The 26,389-nt window shown below is 39.5% G+C and overlaps 1 protein-coding gene across 2 annotated transcripts in view; it reads left to right on the forward strand.

The window, feature by feature from the left end:
• Window positions 1–26,389, forward strand: part of Mcf2l2 (MCF.2 cell line derived transforming sequence-like 2) — a 255,029-nt gene that overhangs the window by 106,543 nt on the left and 122,097 nt on the right. For both annotated transcript variants that reach the window (XM_048814212.1, XM_048814213.1), the window contains 5 exons: window positions 1,265–1,414; window positions 7,250–7,374; window positions 7,942–8,056; window positions 8,541–8,660; window positions 25,822–26,013. In XM_048814212.1, coding sequence (XP_048670169.1) covers window positions 1,265–1,414; window positions 7,250–7,374; window positions 7,942–8,056; window positions 8,541–8,660; window positions 25,822–26,013 — 702 coding nt within the window. The remainder of the gene's footprint in view (window positions 1–1,264; window positions 1,415–7,249; window positions 7,375–7,941; window positions 8,057–8,540; window positions 8,661–25,821; window positions 26,014–26,389) is intronic.

Consider the following 26,389-nt stretch of genomic DNA (forward strand, 5'->3'; position numbering starts at 1 on the left):
ATAATCTTACTATTTTTTTTATTATTCCTCCCAGTGTTTTTTTCTCTGTTATTCATCATAGGCTATTAGTGAATACAATTGAGAGAGTGATTGATATATATATATATATATATATATATATATATATATATATATATCAATATATATCTATATATATCTATATATATATATATAGAGAGAGAGAGAGAGAGAGAGTTATATCAATATAATGAAACTAGTCTAGTTGAAAGAAAGATTTTTACAAAAGAGTTTGGATTTCTAAGCCAGAAGTGCTAAGGTGCTCAAAGTTGTGGCTGTTCAAATGCTTGTGCTAACAGGGAAATGTCCTCCCACAGCAATGCTTCAAGTATGAAAACAGCTGAAGTAGAGAACCTTTTGGGTCCAGACAGTAGAGGGAGTGGGCAGTGCTCTGGAAGCTTTATCATTGCCAGCTCCAGCCCCAGGCCCTGGCATAGAGACAGACCCTGTCAGATCTGGTACATGCTTTATGATGTGGGTTTGGGTTTTCAGAAACAGTTCTCTGATAATGTAGGAACAGAGGTCATTTCTTCCTAAATGAAAATTCTGTAGAACCTTTTTGTTTTTTCCATTAACTCAATAGCAGTTTATGGGCACCCTCTGGTACCACACCCTGGGAGTACAGAGAAGAGTGTGACACAGTTCTTGAAAATTTTATAAAAGAGATGGGACAGGAAGAGGTCCCAAATCCATCCCATAGATGGAAATAACTCTCAAAAAGGTCACTAGTGACTTAATCACTATCTTCATTCCCCTCCCAATTTTCATATCCTCTCAGCAGGATTTGACAGGCCTCTCAGAGGCAGCAGGAAGCTGGAGGAGGGATGGGGAAAAAGAGAAGGTATTGCAAGGACTTAGAAGAGAAGGTGAGGTTTTTTTTAAGAAAGAAGGTGGGGTGGTTCTGCCCTTTGTGGCATTGCACCTGCGTAAATCTGGAGTCAGACTTAATGTTCATTACCCTAGAGTAATGAACAGAGCCCTGAACCCACTGATCTTGGTTGTATCCTCCCTTTCTCCCTTCCTGCCCAAGTAATATGATTTTGGGCAATTCAATTAACTTGTTGGAGTTTCATATAAAGTACAGCAAATGCCTCCAACTCTATATTATTGAGGTGATAGATAAATATAGTATCAGGGACAATATGTGGCACTGAGAAAAACATAGCTAATTCAGTGTTGTTCCATTGAGAAAGCATATTGGTGAATGTTAACTGCTCCATGTTATTATAATTGTCTGATTTTCCAGGCCATAGAAAACTTTGCCTTGACATTGAAGAATACTGCTCAGATGCTGCAGACATTTGGGTCCTGCCTGGCCATGACAGAGCTGCCCAGAGGCATGCTCTCCACTGAAGACCTTCTCATGTCCCACACAAGGCAGCAGGACAAACTGCAGGTGAGTAGTCAGTCAGTGGCCTCTCAAAGGCCAGCTCCTGGCACACACCATAGCAGAATTAGAGTGAAGACTCTTTTTGCTTCTTCTCCAGTCACTTGGCAGCCATTGTCCATCTGAGACCTTCCATATAGGCAGTATGTGAAGAGAAAAATCTCTGGAGGCTGGTGAATGTGAGATCTAGAGAAAGCAGCCTAGGGAAGACAAACCCCTTCCAGCACTGTGCTGGCAAGATGAGGTGTATAAGCACCCATCCAAGGGCAGATCTCTTATGATGACTCTGCTTAGAACACAGCAAGATGACATGGCATTGCCAGGGTGGAGCGGAAAGAGAGTTGATTCCAAATCTGAGCTTTCCAGCAGTTGTTGTGAAGTTTGGGGTCGGACTAATAAACTGACGAAGTGCTTCAGTTTCTCAGGGATGTTTTGTTTTATTTGAAGAGTAATCTGAGAAAAGGGACTGTGGAAGGTGCTCTGAAATGGGTTTTAGGAGGAGGAGCGACGCCTATTAAGTGATTCCCAAAAGCATGTCAGAACCTGCTGAGAAGGGAGTTTGGCAGATTTTTCAGACTATGCAGTAAGAGAAGTCCTCCTGGAGTTTCTCGCTGCATGTCTGTCAGGCCCTTTCTGCCTTGGGAAACACAAACAGACTGAATGCATTATTAATCAGAAGACCCATTTTCAGTAGACAGCAAACTAAGGACTGGGCATTGGTACACCTTAGCATCGTGTGAATCTTTGATACATCAAATTTGAAATTGCTGCACTCTTATCTGTAACTCAGTAATTGCAAAACTTTTTGCTAGATGGCTGGTTTGTTCACTTATTTGGTGTTAATTATTGAGGACCCACCACTATGGGCCAAGAAAAAACCCAAAAATGCAACTTTGAGAAACATGAAGTCTGGTTAGGGGAGTCTGAGAGTCTAGTGGTTTAGGGAAATTAATTCCAGAGAACATTGCTGAACTCCACCTTTCAGGGAGTTGTCATCCAGAAAGAGCTCAAAGTGTATTCCCAAGCCTACTCCGAGTGATCCAAAGATCTGGAATGAAACTGAAATCCTGACAGCATCTTGGAGATTTTCCCAGGAAATGCCTCTGAGAAGCTTGACCTTTTTCTGTTCCAAGTAGTTGGCCAAGCTCACCTCCCCTGATTCCTGTGAGGTCCAGGTTGCAGAAAGCAGGGTTGGGAGTGCCTGGTGAAGTCTGCTAAGGAAAGAGTTTGCAGATGCACAGACTAAGACCTTTAGGAGTCTGCAGAGCAGCAGTTAGTAGGACAGAGTGTAATGGGAAGGATGCTGAGCATGGCAGGCTGCCAGACAGGAACTGTAAAACAGAGCTCTGCACAGGCGGTCGTGAACACAGAGCACAGAGCCTTCTTCCAAGGAGGAGCTACGGATCAGAAGCACCCGAGATGACAACCTGTCACTTGGACAGTTCTCAGGCAACCATTAAGCAAAGCATTTTTGCAACTTTTGGGTACAGATTAGAATTCAGCTTGGTTTAGGGATATAGCTTAGTGGTAGAGTGTTTGCTTAGTATGCAGGAGGCCCTGGGTTCAATTCCTAGCACTTAAAAAAAAAAAAAAAGTTCAGCCCTTTCCAAGTTAGGTGTAGTAAGGGCACATACAGTGCTCTGGGGAAAAAGTTTAAAAGTTTGGATTTTATACAAGGACACATACCTAGGGAGTGAAAACCAATCAGATAAGTCCTGCTGTCTGTGCAGCGGCGATACTCTGGGAAAGTCAGATGAGCAGGCACTGTATAGTTTTGACACAGGCAGAGTTCCACAGAGGTAACAGAATGGGAAGGAACCAGTCTACAAGATGGAGGAAGAGCATTTTCCTGTGCATGGTGACCAGCTATTTTCAGACTTAGAACACACAACTCTGATTATGCCGTGGAGTAACTTTTTAGATCCACAGAATGTGGAATGCTATTTGACAATTGTAAAGAAATAATTTTACACTCTAATTATCATATTTCAATTCAGTTAAATATCTCTATATAACCTGTAAGACAATTAAAAAGAATTTAGGGGATTCCATTGAATTCTCCTTTTAGTAAGAAAATAAATGCAGCCTTGCATAAACTGAAGATCATGCTTGTGTTTCTATTCCATGCTGCCACAAGGTCATGGACAAGACCTGTAACTATTTGAGGATAAAATTCTCAATTTTATTTATAGTAAGTGAATTTGGATTTAAAATATTCTGTCTTTCCAAGTAATATTAATATTCTCTTAAAAATAATACAGAAGGTTTTCCTTTTTGTGATGCCTAATTATTGGCCAAATATAAATTTATTTCTTTCCTCCTTATAACTTAGAAGCAAGAATGTCAAAATTATTAAACTGGAGTTATATTTTTCCTCTTTCTCAACCAAAAATGCATTAAGAAGAAAATGATTTATATTAGAAAAAGGAAATACTTTTTGAATTTTTATTTATAACTTAATAGCTTTTTATAGTTATTTACATATATCTTATTTTACATCTTAGTGTTCTCTCTACCTTTTTTTCTTTTTCCCTCCGTGCTGGGGATTGAACCCAGGGCCTCATATATGCTAGGCAAGCGCTCTACCCTGAGCTGCATCCCTAGCCCTTACCTACCTTTTAACTAAACATTCTCTAAGAAATTAAATGAGTTCTTTTTCATTTAGAAAACATCTTCCTAAGTGAAAATCCAGTATAGTGTAAGATTAATTCCTCAGAACAGTGAACTTCTAAATCTGTTTTAATATGTATAAAAGTTATGATGTATGATTTATTTTCTTTTCTCTCACCCTAAAGAGAAAAATTTCTAAAACAGTTTCTAAACAGCTAGCATGGCATTGGGATACTTGACTTGACTATTTGATTTACCTTCTCCTGGGATCTTTGAGATCCCTTATCTTAGATCCCCATAACCACCCAGTCACTTGACAAGCAGTCAAAATACTAGAGCTATTGAATTCAAGAGTTTTTATAGCCTCATTTGCTAATTCTCTGTGGAGTTGTTACTACTTTGTTCAACACTATCATCTAATGCAGTCTCTTTCTTTTGGCTATCCTGGGATATCAAACTAATCTGTTCACACAGGAAAAACAAAATCTGAAAACATTCAGAGCAGAACAATCTTATCAAACTTTTAAACAAACCAATGACTTTAAAGAAGGCTCTTATTTAGTAACATAAATTCCTTCCCCCTCAGTGTGAACCGCAATTTGGCTCTTAATTCATCCTTACAGTCCAAGAGTGCTTCCAATTTTGGTACAGGATGTGTAATTTTCTATCCAATGAGATCATGGCCACTGGGCTTGGTGCTAAGATTTGAAACTCTGTTTTCTGTGATTTCACTCTCCCATCTGAGAGTCAGGAAGGAAGAGCACGTGTGCACATAACCAGCTTTAGCTTTCCCCGGGAGGGGTTCTGTTCCTGATGAATGAGACTAGTACACACAGCTTGGCTCACTGCCCATGCGCTGCCTCTGTCTCCGCTGGATGATGAACTAGAGGCTGGACTCAGCCCATGGCACAGTGCCCAGCTCTGTGCTTGCCCCTTCTCCACAGGGAGGCTCCCGTTTCCTGAGTACAGGCGACTTGGACAGGCAGTGGGCTCTCTCACTCTGCAAGCAGTACTCACTCTGCCGCCACTGGTGGATACAAAGGAAGGAAACTCGCTGGAAGGGAGCATGAATTTATACACAGGGTCCAGAGACAGTGCCCTGAGCTCCTCCATCCACACTGAGTGCAGGCAGTAAAAAAATTAAATACTCAAAAGGATGAAGGACATTATCTTTCCATGGAAACTGAAACTCTGTTTTGGGATTGGGCTCCTTACCTTTACCCTTTCTGAGAACCATAGTTGCTCCATCTTTCCCTTTTGTTATGGCAGATTTTTTGTAACCTTACTGAAGCTGACCATGCAGTATAGTCACAAAGCAGTAACCAGGTCATGATTTTTGCCTGTGGTTTTTGTTTTGTTTTAAACAGTATGAAAGTGATACACAGGGTATGAAATCACTTATCCACCTTCCCTGTCTCAGATACTTCCCTCATGTCTGCAGCTCTCTGAATGTGTCTCTCCTTTTAGTCCCTCTCCCAAGGTCTCCATATCTCCTTCTGTACTAAGCTATATGCCTCTTTTCCTTTAACCTCACCACCTTCCTTCCCATCTGCATTGCAAAGTGTGTGTGCGTGTGTGCGCACCTGTAAAATAATACCAGAATCCTTTCCGAGGTTCAGTTAAGAAACTGAGTGGGAAAATCCAGGACCCTCTTCGATGGGTGGAGGAAGAAAAGGGTAAGGAAGGACAAGTATACATGAATACTGTTTTCCCATCATATCTGATGTATCTTTATTCATTTGTAACCTGTCTTCTTTTAGACTATTACTAATTTAGCTACTCTGCAAATATTTAATGAGCATTGATGAGATAAGAAGAAAAGAGGGCCCATACTTGAGAGTGGAAAAGAAGGGATGCATCCAATTCCCCAGGAAGGAGAGACTGCCATTTGCTGACTTGGGGCCTTGTCTGAATTGGACAGAGTCGGGGAATCCAAGGGGCTGTCTAGACATCACACAGATCTAGGGACAAGTTGGAAGTTGGGTATGGACAAAGTAACCCTTTAAGGGAAATACTGGAGTGAGATGGGAGGCAAGGAAGAAAGGCATGAGGTTGAGAGGACCCAGGAATTCTATGTGATCATAGTTGGGGGGTGGGTGTAGATTCCTCCCTTAGCTGGAGGCTGTGTGAAGGCTGAAGAGGTGGCTTAGCCTAGAAGAACAGTTTCAGTGCTCACAGGCAGAAGAGTATTTCAGTATTTCAGTTAAAATCATGGGCCTCCTCTAATCCTCAAGAGCATATCAAACCAGCCCCAGTGACCCAGGAACTAAACCCAGAATTCTGAAGAGTAAAATTCTCAGGCTGAATATGCTCCTTTTGGCTTTCAGCCTGGACCTTATGATTAAAGTTTGTGGTAATGACAGGTGACCTCCAAGGTGAGGTCTGTGAGCTACTGGATTTGAAAGAAAATAGCTTCAAAAATAGCTTGCAAAGCACCGTGTTAAAAGAGTATTATAGAATTAGTAGTTGCCTTGGAAGTCCAAATCTTTCCATGTCAAACTGAAATTGCTGCTCATTTCTGATAATCTTCTTGATTTGGACCAGGCCACAATTAGGGGACAGTTAGCAGAGGGGAGTGTTTACTAATGAGACCAGATAAAATGCTTTCATGGTCCACTAGCAGTTATTGTATTATTATTATTGTTTGGCAGATGTTACACTTAACATTCAATTTCTGCCATTATTTTTTTGTTTCTGGTCACTATCTTGGATTAGAAACAGATTTTTATTAACTAGGTTTGCTTTTAATGTACAACAACAGCTTGAGATCTACACAAAAATCTTTTTTTTTAAAATAGAGAGAGAGAGAGAGAGAATTTTATATTTATTTTTTAGTTATTGGCGGACACAACATCTTTGTTTGTATGTGGTGCTGAGGATCGAACCCGGGACACACGCATGCCAGGCGAGCACACTACCACTTGAGCCACATCCCCAGCCCCACAAAAATCTTAATAGATATTTGCTTTTGGAGAGGGAAAGTAGATAGGCTGGGGACAAAAGAATTGCTTTTCATGTCACACCCTTTTGTATATTTTGAATCTCGTATCATGAGTATGCACTACTTATTAAGGATAAATTAATTTTTAAATTAATTGACTGCATCTTGACTTCTTTGACATTTAACATCCTAAATGAGAAACATATGGATCTACCTTTCTCCTCACCCCCCAAATACCGTGAATTTGTTTTTGTGGATTCCTTCTAAGAAAGTCTATATTTTTGCTTTTCTAGGATGAGCTGAAATTACTTGGAGAACAAGGGACCACCCTACTATCATGCATCCAAGAACCAACAACCAAAAATCCCACCAGAAAACTCAATCACAGTGAACTTGAGAATGTAGCTACCATGGAAAGGTGAGTGAATAGGTGGACTTTGATTTCTCAGGAGAGAATGTAGACCTAGATGTTCTAAAACAACTAAGAACAGGCTGGAATAGATACTACTGGGTCTTATTGAGGCCAAGAAAGAATAATATTTGGGACTAAAGGGTGAAATAAATAATATTTAGGAGAGTTCCATTCCCTCCTCTAATGATATGCTCCAATCCCAGGATTTCCAGAGAGATGATGGTATTTGTTGAGCTTCATTTCCAATAAAATGTTGGTTTGATACTGTTATTTACACATGTGTAGTCTCAGGTGGAAAAAGAAGAAGGCACAAAGGTTGGGTCACCTGAAGCACATTTTTAAAGCACAGTGGCTGCATCTGGAGTTAAGTTTCTTCTTGTACTGCAGGTGTCTGAATGTGTGGGACCCACTAAAACCTAAGAAAGACACAGGTGACACAGTCTTTAATAATACACAGAATGTCACAATTAATAACATTGATGGAAGACATAGGTGGTACATAACATAGGCCTATGCAGACACCTGTAGAAATGAATGCTAACATAAAGTTGCTTTTTCGTTATTTCTTAAAAGGCTATTAGTTCAATTGGATGAAACAGAAAAAGCCTTTAGTCAGTTTTGGTCTGAGCATCACCTGAAACTTAACCAATGCCTACAACTACAGCGCTTTGAGCACAATTTTTATAAGGTATTGTTTTCTTTCTTAATATAACTTCCTTTTTCTTAATATAACTTCCATTTTTCATACAAACCTTTGATTTTTCTCTTTCCCCTTAGATGCTCTGGGATTGGGATTTCCTCTTTTGCCTAATCCAGCTCCCTCTTTACATCCTTACTGTTTCATAGACCCCCACATTTGCAGTGGAGTAACAGCAGTCTAGAATCCCATTATCCCATTTTCCTGTTGACATATGTGGCATTTCAGTGTTGGTTTAAGTTGCTTTTAGACTGATGAGCTGTTGAATGTAGTTCTAACATTCTAACTACAAGTGCCTCTAGATCCCCAGCTTAACCTGACAGGTACTAAGCTGAAAAAAGAAGAAAGGCATATATTGATTCACCCAAGTCCTGATCCTTTTAGATTTTTTAGGTTTTCTTGAACATAACAAACCTATACTTTACAGATGGGTGCTTGTTGTTTTACTTCTGCACAGTTCTAATGTGCCCTGCAGGTTAAACTTGCCCTGGAAAATTTGCTGGAAGAGCTAGCAGAGTTTACGGGCATTGGAGACAGCGTGATGCATGTGGAACAACTTCTTAAGGAACACAAAAAACTGGAGGAAAAGGGCCAGGTTTGTTTTTTGAGGTTTTTTTGGACTTGGAAGGAAGTTACTATGAATAATGACAGATGGTGTTCAATCATTGCTGTTGGAGGGTTGCTAAAGGACCCAGGAATGCCCAAATCCTGCCCTTCAGTCACTCCACCCCTACCACCAGGTCCCCGAGGAGATAGGCATGTTAACAACTATAACAAATAATACGAAATAAGACCCATAGCAGAGTCTTACTAAAGCTGTTAGAGCACATGGAGGAAGGTAGAAGTTCAGGTGTACCTCTCATGGGATCCGCAGCCAAGTAGGAGAAGGTCACAGCAGGTGAATCACTGGCCAAGTCAATTAGCATAGACAGTTTAGAGTTCCTCATGTAGGGGTGAGGGTTGGAGGCAAGGAGGGGAAATTTTTTAAAAGGGGAAACCAGAAAAAACAATAATTGATGGGTGAAATGGATTCATATTAGTTCTTCTGCTGCACAGAATTGACAAAACTTTTCTCCTGTCCCATGTTCCAAGAGTTGTAAATTTCAGACTTGTAAAGGAGTGTGTATTTACAATTCCCATATCAGAATTAAACAAGTTCCCAAATCTGCACACCAGTCAGCACTCAGAAGGGATTCTATTCTAAGTTCTTATAGATTTAGTTTATTACAGATTTAGAAAAAAATGAGTCATCTCTTTCCAGGAAAGTGCCTTTCTGCTTTTTCTTAATTAAGTTCTCTATATTTTTCTCTCCAGGGGACTGAGTCCCCTGTGATTAGCACTTCCTTTCTGAGCTAATCTAGAGGGATGTTTCCCAGATGACAATTTTACAGAACTGGAGATTGCTTCTTAAAGTGTGAGCCCTAGCCAGTCTCATAGGTGCCACCTGAGTGAAAACTTATAAAACATGCAGAATCTCAGGCCCTATCTGCAACTCAGAATTGGCATTTTAATAAAATCCCCAGGTAATTGACAAGTATATTACAGTTTAAAGACATATGCCCTTAAAGACTACAAAATGAAGGTCATGCTAAGCTGAGGGTGTTCCTGGGCATGTGTGAACTCACAAACCCACCTGTGCACCCAGCTCCTCTCTCAGGAATCCCATCCTGCCCTAGTGAGCACCTTCTCTTATCAGTGATCATTGATAACTAAATATTTTAATGCTAAAAACACACAAGTCATTAGAAATTGAATTTCACATATATGATAATGACGTGCCACAAATTCTCTAGAATAGACAGCTCCAATTTTGTATAATTCTAGTTTTTCAATAGAACTCTTTATTAAATATAGATACCATGTATTTTTGCTTATATAAATGTATATATTAGGAAAAAATGTCTCACCAATAAAAAAAATACCTTCATATATAAATGAAGGTGGTTACTGACCAACCAGGAGAATGTTAATTAATCAACAGGCATTCCTTGTCCTAGGTGTTGTGGGTGTGGAGAAACACTCAAGACCCTGTCTTCATGGAACTTACATTCTACTAAGGAGAGAGAGTTGATTAAAATCAGTCAAATAAAAAAATACCAGATAGTGACCAGTGACATAAAGAGAAAACAGAATATAAGAGAAAGTGACTGGGGTGCTACTTTTGCTAGAATGGTCAAGAAAGGCCTTTGAAGGTGGCCTCTGATCTGAGATCTCTGTAGTCATACAAAGCTTTGGGGACTAACATCAAGACAGAGGAAGCTACAAGTGCAAAGGTCCTACATGAGAATGGGGTTGGTGAGTCAAGGAATGTTGCTGGAGCACAGTGAGGACGTAAGTTGGGAGAGATGGACAGGGCCCCATGGTCATATTGGGCCTGAGATCTTTGCTGATGATTTGGATTTTATTCTCAGTGAAACAGAAAGCTACTGGAGGGTGTTCTTGATTACGTTTTGAATAGTGATAATGGATCTTCACAATAACATCGCATTCTTTCTTCTGTCTACCTTAATACATACTTTTTAAAAATGGCTGATCAAACCTAGAGATGAAGCATATGATCAGGGAACAAAGGAATGCTCTGTGAACCCATGACCCATTTTTATTTATTTATTTATTTATTTATTTATTTATTTATTTATTTTTTCCATGATCCATTTTTAATGGGCAAAATTCTTGAACCAATTAGACTAACCTACTGGATATGACCTGTGACCAGGGATGGATTTCATCCATCCTGTGCCTCACTTTCCAGTTTATAAAATCTACTTTCCCTAAGATGCACTATACCTAATCTGCTACCTTTGGGTATACCGAACAAAGCTATCTTAACAAAATTGAGATCTTCCTCAACATGTCTTCTGTCAGGTTTCTAAGAGGAATTGTTTTTTCAGATAATTAGGGCTTAGCTAGTCTTCCCATTTGTCCTGAAAAGTGTTAAAGGAACAAGGTGATGGTGTTCCCAGAGTCCTAAGCCAGAGGGGGCTTGACGTTAGGAGTCCCAAGAAATCAGTTTCAGGAGATTCCAGATGGTGGATTAGAGGAAGGCTGCATTTCCAGTTGTATCATGGCTTGGGATTCAAGCAATAGGAGTACTGCTTCTCAGTGAAGAGGGTTATTGAAGAAATTGACTGAAATTCAATATTGGACAGTCGGTGATTCGGAAAAACCCGGAAACCTGGAAGTATTGAACAAAGGACAAGAAAAAGTATATGGGAGCCAAGCCAGGTGCAAAAGTGACAGTGTCACAGATTCACCGCAGCATGGGGGATAACACAAATGGAAAGAGAAACACAATGGACAAATTTGGCAGAACAGAAAAGAAGTCCAACCTTAGCTGAACCATACGCTGCACAGTGAGCTGGTGTTTACAAAGTGCTCTGCGTTTCTCAGACTCAGGTGGAGAGCCATTTTGAGAAGACTACATTTCAGCTCACTGCTGCAGGAGCCTGGGAGATCACAGCAAATATTGTCAAACTGTCCCAGAAAGCACCCACCATGTGTCCTAGGGTGTGCCTAGTAGATCAAGATTAAAACAGGTGCAGAGAAGATTGTACCTGGTGGAATGAATTTGGAGGGAAGTGTGACTTGATTTCCTTTTGAGTCTGGCAGCTCCCATGAGCAGCTGAAGAGGGTTGGGAAATTCAAGAGTTGGACATGATTACACTTGGGGATTGACCCTGGGAAGGCCATATTTGTAGGCAATAGAGTGTACAAGACCTGTGGAAGGTTGGCTCCCCTTCCCTACAAGTAGAATTCTTGGGAGTCCGTGAGATCCAGATCCCCAGAAGAGAGATTGGCATCTCCCTGGCCGTAGGGATATATTGATTTAATCTCCCCAGAGAAGATACCACCCAACAAAGTCCCCAAAGGCCTGATTTGAGCTAAGCCCTAGCTACCAGAACTCCCCATTTAGAACTCTGCTGTAGCCCCACCCAAGAACTCATTGATCTGGTCTGTCCAGCAAAACTCCAATGCACAGTACTTCCCATTCTGCCTTATCTTACACTGGTGAGAAGGGAAGTTGAAGGTGATTTTAACTAGCTTCAGTTTCAGGCCACTCCAGCTGGCAGCTGGGTGAGCAGCACAAAAAAAGGAAGGATTTAACAACCCAGCACTTGCTCTAAGCGGTACATAGTCCAAGGAGAAACAGAAAGGACAGTTGGGCATGGAACATCTATCTTTGTTGACAGTTTTGACCACTTCAGTGGAGATGATTTTTTCATTTTTTTCCAATTTCTTTCCCCTTTTTTTTCTTTGCATGTGTGTTCTCACTGTGCTGATTGGTTTGATTGATATATATATATATATATATATATATATATCTCCACAAACCTTTTTTCTCATTTCTCATTAGCATTTTTTTAATTGTTGATGGACATTTACTTTATTCATTTATTTATATGCCGTGCTGAGAATCAAACCCAGTGCCTCACACATGCTAGGCAAGCGCTCTACTACTGAGCCACAATCCCAGCCCCCTCATTAGCAATTTTTGTTTCCTTTTTTTTTCTCTCTTGTCTTTTAAGCATTAGGGTTTGTGGGGGTTTTTTTTCTTTTTAAAATCTGATTTTTCCCTCTTTCTCTGCTTTATTCTCCCTCTCATAGCCATATTCTCTTATTCTATCTCTTTCTCTGTACTTATTTTATTTTCTCCTTCTTTATAGCCATCACTTGCTACATCTCTTCTGCTTTCTCTCTGTTCTCGTTTTGAACATTCTAAAGTTTCTCTTACCTTTCTATCACATTTCCTTTTCTCTTAATGAACTGTATCTTTTTATTTGATTTCTATAACTCCTACCCTCACCCTTCATGTTGTTGTGGTTATTAGTACTGTGGATTATGTAGTTGACACCTGCTGTTTAACTTAATGCCAAATCTAGTTCACAGCTATTTATTCTTCTTGCTCTTGAATATTCCTGTTTTTGTGGTTATTAGTCCTGCAAATGTTACATTAGGCACTGTGTATTTATTTTAATACTATATATTGTTCATTACTATTGTTGTTGTTTGTTTCTTTTCTGTGAGGTGCTGAGAATCTACTGTGACACTATGAGTTCACAGGTTAGAGACTTGGCTGTTAAGAAATAGCACACTTTGCTCTACATGCAAACCAACCATGCTCAAACATCAATGATACTTTAATACAAAAAATAGAAGAGACAAAAACCACAAACTAATAACCAGTCCCCAAGAAGGAATGGTGAGAGGGGACTCCTCAGGACCCACTCATGGACCCACTCCTACAGCAAAAACAAAGACAATTAACACAATGACTTTGGATACCAAACCGATGATGGGGTCTCAATCTAGATCTCTCCCATGCCTCTTTACAATATACAGAATTGTTAAGAAGAGCTATCACAGAGGTTGAACCCACATACCCTGTTATACACAACACAATAACCAGATCTACAAGAAGGACCCCATTCTTTTGAGACCTACCAGGAAAGTGAGATCCTCAAGCTCTGACACAATATACACTATGTCAAAATACACTAATTTTGCTCCACATGCAAAGTTTGAGCAGGGAAACTATACTAAAACTCACTTAGAAATAAATTGAAAAATTCACTACAATTTGATATCCCAGAACACTTTGTCAAGAAAATGCTGTGACCTTAAAAAGCCAACACATAAGAGTGGAAGAGAAATCCCTCCCAACAGGTGAATAAAATCCAACACAGGAATACAAGAAATATGAAAAAACAAGGTAACATATCACCTTCTAAAGTTTACAACTCACAAGCAAGGGACTCCAAAGATATTGAAGTGGATGAAATACCAGATAAAGAATTCAAAAGAATGATTTTAAAAATGATCAATGAATTCCAAGAGAATAAAGAAAAATAATTGAATGAATTAAGGAAGTCAGTACAGGATATGAATGAGAAATTCAATGAGGAAATAAAGATATTGAAAAAGAACTACAAAAACATCTTGGAAATGAAAGACAATAAATAAAACAAAATGTTGAGTTGAAAGTCTCTCTAATAGAGTATCCTATGCTGAAGACAGAATTTTATAACTGGAAGACAAAGTGCTGGCCTTGAACATTCAGACATTATTAAAGAAAAAAAAAGTAACCATGGCCAGAATTTATAAGAACTCTGGGACAATTTTAAGAGACCAAATTTAAAGAATCATTGAAATCAAGGAGGATTGAGAGATGTATACTAATGGCATGGATAAACTCTTCAGGAAAATTATAATAGAAAGTCTCCTAAATCTTGAGAATGAGATGGACATTAAGATCCAGGAATAATTTAGAAACACACTTGGATCAAAAAGATCAAAAAAAGAATCTCCCCATGACAAATTATAATTAGAAAAGCTAACATACAGAACAAGAGTAGAATTTTAAAAGCCCCATGAGATGAATATCAGGTCACATTTAGAGGTAAGGCAATCAGAATTACTTCTGATTTCTCAGCAAAAATTCTAAAATCCAGGAAGGGTTAGAATTGTGTGTTCCAAGCCCTAAAAAATAATAACTGTCAAACATGATTGTAGTCCAGCAAAGCTATCCTTCAGACTGGAAGAAGAAGAAATAAAAACCTTCTGAGATAAACAAAAACTAAAGGAATTCATGGCTACTAAGCTGACACTGCTTTGTTGGCTACTACACACAGAAGAAATGAAAAACAAAATCCATCGCTTACAAGTGAGCAAATCTCTGAAGAGTAGCTAAGCAAATGAGAAACAGGACCCAATTAAACATTAGAAATAAATCAAAATGGCAAGAATTACATCTCTTTATAATAACATTAAATGTAAATGGTCTCAACACTCCAATTAAAAGACATAGGCTTACAGATGAATTGAAAACAACTATATACTATTTGCAAAAGATGCACCTTATAAGCAAAGACATTTACAGGCTGAAAGTGAAAGGATGAAAATCAAGTGGGATTGAGAGATGCAGACTAATGACATGGATAAACTCTTCAGGGAAATTATACTGAGTTTTCCAAATCTTGAGAATGAGATGGACATTAAGATATAGGAATCATATAGAAACCCAAGTAGATCAAAAAGATAAAAAAAGAACCTCCCATGACACATTATAATTAGAACAGCTAACATACAGAACAAAGGTGGAATTTTAAAAGCATATGGAGCCCACTAACAAGCAGGATTATTTTATAACTATTATTTTATCCAAATAAAATATTCTATAGATATCTATTAAACCTATTTGACTTATAATTTCTTTTGGTCTAAAAAGTCTTGACTGAGTTTATGTCTGGATAACTATCTAATGGTAAGAGAGGAGTGTTGAAATCATCCAGTATTATTGTACTGGGGTCTAAATGGGTCTTTAAATTTAGTAGTATCTGTTTTATGTAATTAGGTGCACCAATGTTTGGGGCATAAATATTTACTATCTTTATATCTTCTTCTTGGATTATTCCCTTTGCCAGTATGAAGTGAACTTCTTTGTCTTTTCTGATTATTTTTGGCTTAAATTCTGCTTTGTTGGCTATAAGCATAGCTACTCCTGCTCATTTGTGGGCTCCATATGCTTTTAAAATTCTACCTTTGTTTTATATGTTAGCTGTTCTAATTATAATGTGTCTTCATAAGAAAATCAGAAAGATCCCAATAAAAACCTAGTGATGCACCTCAAGGCCCTTGAAAAAGAACAAACCAATTCCAAAACCAGCAAAAGGAAGGAAATAATTAAGATCAGAGCTGAAATCAATGAAACAGAGAATAAAAAAATACAAAGGAAACAGAGTTGGTTGTTTGATAAGGTAAAGAGATTGATAAACCTTTAGCCAAACTAACCAAAAGAAAATAAGAGAAGACCCTAACTAATAAAATTAGAGTTGAAAAAGGTAAAATTACCACAGACATCACAGAAATCTAGAGAATTATTAGGGACTATTTTGAAAAGATATACTCCAATTAATTGGTAAACCTGAAAGAAATGGATATATTTCTAGACACATATGACCTGCCAAAATTAAATCAAGAGGTCACAGAAAACTTAAACAGATCAGTAAGTAATAATAGACAGAAGCAGTCATAAAAAAGCCTTCCAAGAAAGAAAAGCCCAGGACGAGATAGCTTCTCAGGTGAGTTCTACCAGAACTTGAAGCAGAACTAATACCAAATGCTTCTCAAATTATTCCATGAAATAAATTGAAACACTTTCAATTTTGTTCTCTGAAGCCAGTATCACACTGATACCAAAACCAGAAAGGACACATCAAGGGGAAAAAATTTACATACCAATATCCCTGATGAATTTAGATACAGAAATCCGTAATAAAATATTAGCAAATGATATGCAACAACATATTTAAAAGATTATATATATTATAATCAATTTGTTTTTATTTCAGGATTGCAAGGATGGTTTAACTTATGCAAATCAATAAATGTCATTCATCACACAGTCATCTCAATAGATGCAGAAAAAGTCTTTGACAAAATTCAACACCCATCCATGACATAAACACTAGAGAAACGTGGGATAAGATGTAACTTACCTCAATATCATAAAGGGTATAATACAACAAACCCAAAGCCAATATCACTATGAATGGGGAAAAACCAAAAGCATCCTTGAAAATCCAGAACAAGACAAGGATGTCCATTCTCACTACTCCTATTCAATATAGTACTAGAAATTTTTTTTTAATTTTTTATTGTTGGTTGTTCAAAACATTACAAATTTCTTGACATATCATATTCCACACTTTGATTCAAGTGGGTTATGAACTCCCACCTTCACCACATACACAGATTGCAGAATCACATCAGTTACACATCCATTGATTTACATATTGCCATACTAGTGTCTGTTGTGCTCTGCTGCCTTTCAGTACTAGAAATTTTAGCCAGAGCAATTAGGCAAGAAAATGAAAGGAGGATGTCAAATTGTCACTGTTTGCAGATGATATGATACTATACTTACGAGATCCAAGAAGCTTCACCAGAAGACTGCTAGAGCGAATAAACAAATTCAACAAAAGTAGCAGTTTACACAACCAACATACAAAAATCAATAGCTTTCCTCTATGCCAATAATGAATCTTTTGGGAAAGAAATCAAGAAAATAATTCTATTCATAATAGCCTCAAAAAAGAAAACCAAAAACTAGGAATAAATCTAAGGAGGAGAAGAAAGACCTCTACAATGAAAACTTCAGAATACTAGAGGAAGAAATTGAAGAAGACATGACACAAGAAGATGGCATGACCTCCCATGGGCATAGATAGGTAGAATTAATATTGTTTCAATTGCCTTATTACTGAAAGTAATATACAGATTCAATGCAAACCCTGTCAAAATATCAATGGTATTCTTCACAGGACTAGAAAAAAACAGTCCTATAATTCATTTGGAAGAATGAAAAAACCCAGAATAGCTAAAGTAGTTCTAAGCCAAAAAAAGAAATGCTGGAGGTATTCCAAAATCTGACTTCAAACTAAATTACAGAGCTATATTAACAAAAACATCACGGTACTGGCATAAAAACAGACATATAGAGCAAAGGAACAAAATAGAGACACGGAGACAAACTGTTTTACTTAACTTTTGCATTGCTGTCCCCAAATTATCTAATGCAAACAACTTAGAGGAGGAAAGTTTATTTGGGGCTTATGAGGTCTCAGTTCATATATGTCTGACTCCGTTGCTCTGGGTTCAAGATAAAGCAGCACATCATAGGGGAAAGGTCCAGAGGAGGAAAGCCACTCAGCTCAAAGCAGGTTCAGGAAGCAGAAATAGAGAGAGTGGGGAAGGAGCCATAGGGAAGATGTATACTTCCAGGGCATGCCCCCAGTGACTCCCCTCCACTTGCCTACAGTTACCTCACAGTTAGTCCATTCGAACTAGGATGCATTGATAGGTTACAGTTCTCACAATCTGATCAGTTCACTTCTGAATATACCTGTACCAAGAAGTGCTTTTGGAAGACACCTCATTTCCAAACCATAACACAGACTCACACAGATCCCAGTCATCTAATCCTTGACAAAGGTGCCAAAAACATAAAAAGACAGCCTTTTTAAAAAATGGTGTGGGGAGTGGGGAGACTAGTTATCCATATGCAAAAGAATGAGACTGAATTCTTATCTCTTACCCTGCACAAAAGTCAACTCAAAATGGATCAAAGATCTAGGAGTCAAACCAGAAATTATGAAATTCCTAGAAGAAAATATAGGATCTACACTCCAACAAATAGGCACAGGTAACAACTTTCTCAATAGGACTTCTAACACTTAGAAACAACACCAAAATTAATAAGTGGGATGGCATAAAATTAAAAAGCTTCTGCACAGCAAAAGAATGTACAGAGAGAATCTACAGAATGGGAAAAAAATCTTTGCTAAGTACTTTCCTACACAGGATTAATATTCAGAATATATAAAGAACTCAAAAAAAATCAACAACAAAACAAATAGCCCAATCAATTAATGGGCAAATGAATTGAACAGACACTTCTCAAAAGAAGAAATACAAATTGGCAACAAATATATGAAAAAAGTTCAACATTTTTAGCAATTAGGGAAATGCAAATTAAAACTACATTAAGATTTCATCTCACTCCATTTACAATGGCAGCCATCAAAAATACAAACAATAATAAATGCTGGTGAGGATGTAGGGGAAAGGAACCCTTTTACACTATTGATGGGATTGTAAATTAGTACAATCACTATGAAAATCAGTATAGAGGAATACTAGGAATGGAATCACCGTATGACCCAGCTATACCACTCCTCAGTATCTACCCTAAAGAATTAAAGTCATCATACTATAGCTATATATGCATACCACATTTGTAGCAGCACAACTTACTATGGAACCAGCAACCAGTGAATGACTGGATAAAAGAAAATGTGATATACATACACAAACGAGTTTTATTCATCTGTAAAGAAGAAAATTAATGGAACTTAGGAATATTATGTTAAGTGAAATAAGCCAAACTCAGAAAGTCAAGAGTTTTACATTTTTCTCTCATATGTGGAACTAGACAGGAACAAGAAAAAGAAAGGTGGTGAGGGTGGTGAGATCTCATGGAAAATCAAAGAAAGACCACTAGAATAAAGGAATGAAGGGAGGGAAAGGGGAAATGCTGTGGCATTATGGTATATATCAATTGTTACATTGTGTTATTGTGTGCATGTATAAATATTTCACAATAAATTCCATCATTATGTATAATTCCAGTGCACTCACAAAAAAATTACAGGTTCAGACACTCACCCCAGAAGCAAAATGGAAAAAGTAATGGTGAAAGGCAGGAAAGGAATTTACTCAATACAGTTATATTGGGAAGACAAGAGGGATCAAGCATCCTCAGCTCTGTTTTCACGGGAACTGACATGAGCTCCCAGATAATATAGCAAAATGGGGCTAGAAGTATGCATAGCCAAGCAGCCTTGGTCAAACTGTGGTCTGGTTGGTTGTTTTCTCAGGGACAGCCAGGCAGAGCCTTGTTAATATCTATGGGAAAGTTGTTGTGATGGGGAGGGGCAGTGGGGAGCAGGAGCTACAACTCACCCCAAGGTGTTTATCCATCACACTTGTTTCTGGAGTCCAAGGTGACTGCAGGAGGGAATGACTCAGATCAAAAGAGACATGCAAAATTGAGGTAGAGATGCCAAACTTGTAAGCTGCTTTTAGTTACCTGCTGGGCATTGCAGGCATCTGCAGCTTCAGTGCATAGTCAATGCTTTTAGCAAAAATAGTCTTTAAGTCTCCATTACAGTTTTTGGCCAGAATTCACCAACATCTGGTTGGGATTCATCCTCTTCTCAGCACCAAAGGGTCAACTTCCCTGTCAGCACAGCCAAAAACTGGTTCTGGGTTGTTACCAATATCCTCATGGGGTAACCTCTGAACCAACTCACTAACCAGACTCACGTCGCATGCAAATTAAGACTACTCTTTATCCTCTTCTAGTTTGAGGGTTTAGCAATCATTGAATACTTCTTCCTGATTCTGAAAAATAATGATCACAAGGACTACATTCTATAAAAGCAGAATTTACTAAAGAGCTTTGGCTTTGGGGATGGGCCAGTAGGGAATAAACAGGACAAGGTGGGTGGAACTAGCATGATTTCAGCCTTGACCTCGCCCCGAAGGCTGTCCTCTCCCTACACAGCTACTATGTCCAAGAAGGTATGGGATCCAGGCCATTAACTTCCTAAAGATGTCATCTAGCTTGACGGTTAAGGTTTTTTTGTCTAAGTGTGAAATTTTTAAACATATGGGAAAGCAGATAGAATCATAAAATGGACTCCCATGTGGTCATCATTCCATATTGTACCATTAACTTTCTGCCTTTCTTGTTTCATCTGTCCCACCTCCCCATCCCTGTGGGATTCCCTGACAGGGTGGCATCACCCTCTTTCTGACAATTTCCTTCCATGGTAGACAATGCCATTTTTCCTCTGTCTTAGTAGTTGAGTCCTGAGGGGAAAAGCAGCTGTTATTACCATAAAGATTTCTGATTTACATGTTACAATTTAGCTATCTGGTCTTAGGGAATTTTCAGCATCTGAAAAATGCCAGATAGGCTTGTGGTCAGAAAAACAGATTTTAGCCCTTTATCATCATTTCTTTTTCACCTTGGAGGTTTTGTTTATTATTTATCTTGAGCGGGAGCTGTATAAACTGAACAATAAGTGGCGATTTGGAGGTTTTATTGTAAAGTTCCCGGTGGGCACCACAAAGATGTGATAATCATAGCTGTGCAGTCCTCATTCTCGCATGCCTGGCAAGCACAGGTGAACCAGAAGGTGACAGGAACATGGGTGGGAGAGTCCATCAAAGCTGGATTCAAATCTAGGCTCTAACAACTGCCAGCTGTGACCCTAGCCAAACTACTTAGCCTTTCTGAACACAGTATCCTTGTTTATAAAACAAGTAATAATTTGTACCTTGCAGAATCTGTGAAGACTAAATGAGTTAGATGTATGGTTAAGAATCTACTGAGTGCCTGGAATGTAATAGGTGGTCAGTACTCCGAGGTTATTTTTATCATCCATTCATTTCTATAATAGTGATCTTCTAGCCATCCAGAGGCTAAATCAGGGTAGATCCTTAGTTATCTCTATGGACTTTCCCTGAAGATCCTATTGGACCTGTTATTCACATCTCTTGTCTACCACATCATGGTTTTTTGTTGTTGTTGTTTTTTGTGGTGTTGGTGGTGGTTGTGGTTCTGAGGATTGAACCCAGGAGTTTGTGCATGCGATCCAAGCACTCCACCAACTGAGCCATATCCCCATCCCTCACCTCGGATATCTTAAGAACAGGACTGAAGGGTAAGACACTGCATGCCAAGTGAAGGTCAGGCTGTGAGTGCTCTAAGGTCCTTAGGAAGTATCTTGTTTGAATTTTCCTGAACCCAGAAAACTTTAAAAAAAAATGTCAACAGAGACTTCTCTGCCAAGTTTTCATATTTCTATATTTAACCAAAGTCCGACAAGTTTGAGCAACCAGATGAGGTCTCTAAGCCTAGGCAGAACAAGTGTGGCCATTTTTCTCTGTTGGTCAGAGCCAGATTCTGGAGCCAGGCTGCCTGAATTGGAAGCCTGGCCCTTCTCTTTCCTACCTGGGTCAACTTCAGTTTTTCCACTTCTCTTTTGTAAAACAGTACCTATACTGAAAGTTTTGTTGGGAAGAGTCAAATAATCATTGTAAAACATTCATATGTGCTCAGTAAACAATAGCTGTTGTTATTATCACAGAGTAGTAGGAAGATTCTATGATACAGAGCATTCCCTAGGTTCAGTCTGTAGGGACTAAGCAGTGAGTACTGCAGGGACTAAACAGTCCTAATAAAGGTCTCTCATTCACTCTTGATTCATCCTGCAAATATTTATTGATCTACTAGGCCAAGCAGCACTGTTCTAAATTCTGAGCTGTGAACAAAAAGGTCAAAACTCACTGCCCAGGGAATTAGCATTCTAATCTCCTCCCAGGGCTGGAGACCATTGCATCTGGGCCTTTGCTCAAAACAAGAAAACTGAATATTTGTCTCTGAGTTATTTAAACTAGTCACAGCTTGATTTGTGTCACTTTATTCCCATATCATCACTCCTTTTTGTTTTGCACAACAGTCATTTAAGCACCTTTTATGTCCCATGTCCTATTTTAAGTTGCACAAGAGCTGGCACAGTGCAGTCAATAGTTAAGTGATCTCAATACAGTGAAAGATAAGCTCTGGTCAAGAGAAGCATAGGGTTTTGGGGAAACACAGAGAAAGGACATAAAATAGAGGAATCAGAGAAATTTCCTGGAAAGGTGATATAGATAGAGCCATCTCCAAAGAGATATAGGAGCAGTAAGGAGTCAGGAAGAGTGTGAGGAGGAAAGGATGGGGTTTTTGAGGCCCAGAGAACAGATGGAGAAACCACAGAAGCCTGGAGCTACCTGAATATTGGGAGAAGGGCAAATGGGTCATAATTACAGCTACAGCAGAGAACAAAGCTGAGGGATGTAGAGCAGAGTTGGTAAGAGGCACACCAAGCTATTAGCTAGATCATGAAAAGCATGTGCATTCTCTAGAGTTCGAACTTGCTCCTGAAGATCTTGAGGAACCTGTAAAGACTTGAAGCTTGGGAATGACATAGACATGCTAAGGCATTGTGTTGGTATTGCTGCTCTGCCAGTCTGGATGATTTAAAGAAAAATGTATTAGTATTCTCCAGAGCAACATAACCAATAGAATATATGTAATTATAAGAGATTTTATCAGATTGGTATGTTAGTCTGCTTTTTGTCATTGTGATCAAAATGGCTGCCAAGGCAACTTAGAGGAGAGAAAGTTTACTTTGGTCTCAGGGTTCCAGAGGTTGACCAATTTCATTGTTCTGGCCTGAGAAGCATAACATGGTAGAAAGGGGTGGCAGAAGAAGACTACCCAGTTCATGGCAATTGAGAAGCAGAGACAGAGAAAGGAGCCAGGGACAGATATAGTTCAAGGCCATGCCCCCAGTGACCTACTTCCTCCAGCTATGCCCTACCTGACTACAGTTACCACCCAGTCCATTCAAATAATTAATCCATCAAGGGGATTAATCTGCTGATGAGGTTACAGACCTCATGATTTAATCATTGCCTGAAAGTCCCACCTCTGAATCTTGCTGTTTGGAGGACCATGCTCTCAGAACATGAGCTTTTCAGGGAACATTAAAGATCCAAATCATAACAATTGGCTTACATGATCAGAGACTGAATAGTCATATAATAACTGTCTGCATGCTAGTTGTTAATATAGCTGCTCAGTTCAAGAAGTTGGAAGCCTCAGAACAAGAGAGAGAAGCCAGTGATGCAGTCCTGGTCCAAGGCTCAAAACCTCAGAGTCCCCTAAGGCCTCTGACATCTGAGTCTGATGTCCATGGGAGTTAGCAGCAACAAAAACACACCTTCTCAAGAAGGGTCGATTGTGCCTGCGTGTGCAAGTTTCCTCCTTCTTCCACTTTTTCATGCCATCCACTTTTTCCTAGCCTATTGGATAATGCCACCCATGTATAGAGCAGGTTTTCCCCACTTAGTTCACTGAACCACACACCAGTCTTCTCTGGAAACACCCACAAAGACACACAAAAGCCTGTTTTGCCAGTTTTCTGGGCATCCCTCAATCCAATCAACCAAAATGAAGGAAATCTAGGTGACCAGCTGTCCCTGTGAGAAAGCATAAAGACCTGAACAGACAGTAGTAACAAGGAGGTAGTGGAGGCAGGATCAGAAAAAGTGTTCAGAAGTATGTGGGCACTGCAAGGCTTGGAGAATATGTAAGGGTGGGAGGACAGAGGCTTTGAAACTCTCAAAATCATAAACTAGTGCAAGTTAAGAGGGGCAAGTGACCTCACCTGGAGTTAAAATGATTCTTTGTATTACCATAAAAAAACAAAATGAGGGCCAATGTGGTTAGCCCTGATGCTCAACGTGGTCAGCAAGAGTGCTTTGGGGCTCTGCTCCTGAAGACCTTTGTAAATGTGGCAGTCGTCTGTGGACTCAAAGGTCAATGCCGATTCTCACAATCCCTCCAAGTAGACCCCTGCATCGGCTGGCTCATGCATTAATTTTGTTGATCAGATATTTATTGGATGCCTACTAAGTGTTCTCACACTACTTACATTTTGGTGGTAGTGAGCAAGGAAGAGAATAATCATTACAGAAAACAAAGAAGATAGCTTTCAGATAAATGAAGTTAGAGAGAGGGCCAAGTGATGGTTGGGTGATATGAGCAGGTAACTCAGAGCTTAGACCTAAATGACCCAGGGAAGAACATTCCAGAAGAAGGCCATGGAGCAGGATCTAGATTGGTGCCCTACCTTGTTAAGCCCCATCTCTTGCCTGAATTTCTTCAGTAGCCCCCTAACTGGTCTCCCTTCTATCCCTTTTGATCTGCCATCTTGAGAGTACAGCTAGAGTAATCATTTATAAAATATGAGTAACATCTCCCTCTTCAGAGGCTCCCCATGTCATAATGAGTAAAAGCCAAAGTGTTTACAATGGCAGCAAGGCCCTCCCCAGTCCTACCCTCTCTTCCCTCTCTGATCACCTCTTCCACTCCTTTTCTACCTGTTCCCTCTGCTCCAACCACACCCATCTCCTTCCTGCTTCTCTAACCTGCCAAATACATCCCTGTCTCAAGACCAAAGACTGTGTGGCTTGTCCCTTACTCAGGTCCTAGCTTGTATGTCAAGGGTTCCAAAAATTGCATGATACAAAGATTGTAAGGAGGACTAATAGGACTCACCATATAGTTATATTCAGAATTACAACCTATTAGAGTAAAAAGATACTCAGCCAAATCAGGAAGAGGAAAAAGTACATGGGGTGAAGTCCAGAGAAGACCAGGGGCAAACTTCTGAGGCTTTTCCCCATTGTTATACAGGACACACTTCATTACCCCATCAATGAGTTGTGACAACACATGAAATGTCTATCAGAGATGCTCAGTGGAGGCTCATTGGCTCATTGCCCAGAGTTTTTACTGGGAACTGGTCACATACATAGCCTGGCAGGTACTGAAGTTCCAGACTCCCAGAAAGAAAACAAGTATTCAGCATAAACCATATTGTTTGCACAAACCATTTAGGAATACTGATATGGATTTTTCTTCTTTTTTTTTTTTTTTGTAGTGCTGGGCATGAAACCCCGACCACATGCATGCTAGGCACATACTCTACCACTGAGCTACAGCCCCCAGTGAGTCATTCTTGTCAGGGATAAGACTGACTGATAGGAACACACACACACACAAGGAGGAAATGCAATTGCTGAGCAGACGGGTAAGGGCAGACAGAAACCTCAGGAAGGGGTTTAGACAGGCATGTTTGTAAGTGCCATGACTTCCATAGAGGTGCCCACACTAGTTTCAGTTTCAGTTCACTACCACTCTCCTCAGGGCCAAGCATCTATCTTCCTTTCCCTTTTAGTTAAAAGTCTCTTAGTATATGTGCAATAACATGCAATGCTTTTCTGCCCTAGAGTTTGTCATAGTAATATTCATTTAATTATAAGCATTTAGGTACTATCTCAATTCTCCATTAAGCTGAAAATTCCTGTCTTGTTAACACTGTAGCCTCAGTGTGCCACTCAGAACTCTACAAATGTTTGAATGAGTGACAACTTTCTCCTGAGAAAGCCCTGAATCAGCTGCACCTGCATAGCCTCCTCCAAGTTCAGAGCACACAGTGTCAGGCACTTACCAGCCTCACGATGCTCTGGCTCTGGCACCAAGCCTCTCATGCTCAGCTGTGGGTATTGTTTTGCAGGAGTCCCTGGAGAAGGCCCAGCTGCTTGCACTGGCTGGAGACCAGCTCATCCAAGACCACCATTACTCAGTGGACTCCATTAGGCCCCAGTGTGTGGAGCTCAGGCACCTCTGTGATGACTTCATCAATGAAAACAAGAAAAAACATGACACTTTGGGAAAGTCCTTGGAGTTGCATAGACAGCTGGACAAGGTGAGCAAAACAAAGCTGTGAAAGTGTCTGCAGGATTTTCTGTCAAGCAGTTACCAGGGATTGAACTCAAGGGCACTTAACCACTGAGCCACATCCCCAGCCCTAGTTTGTATTTAATTTAGAGACAGGGTCTCACTGAGTTGCTTAGTGCCTCACTTTTGCTGAGGCTGGCTTTGAACTCGTGATCCTCCTGTCTCAGCCTCCCAAGCAGCTGGGTTTGCAGGCATGCACCACGATGCCCAACTATAAAGTGGTTTTAATCATACTTGTCCTCCCCGCCTCACATGATCACTGAGAGTATCCAGAATTTTATGTGAAAAAGTGCTCAAGAGCCATTAAAAATTGCAGACTCTAGGTCATAGAGGTATAGGATATA

The sequence above is a fragment of the Marmota marmota genome, unplaced genomic scaffold (assembly GCF_001458135.2).
Source record: "Marmota marmota marmota unplaced genomic scaffold, marMar, whole genome shotgun sequence".
In the NCBI taxonomy this organism is placed as follows: Eukaryota; Metazoa; Chordata; class Mammalia; order Rodentia; family Sciuridae; genus Marmota; species Marmota marmota.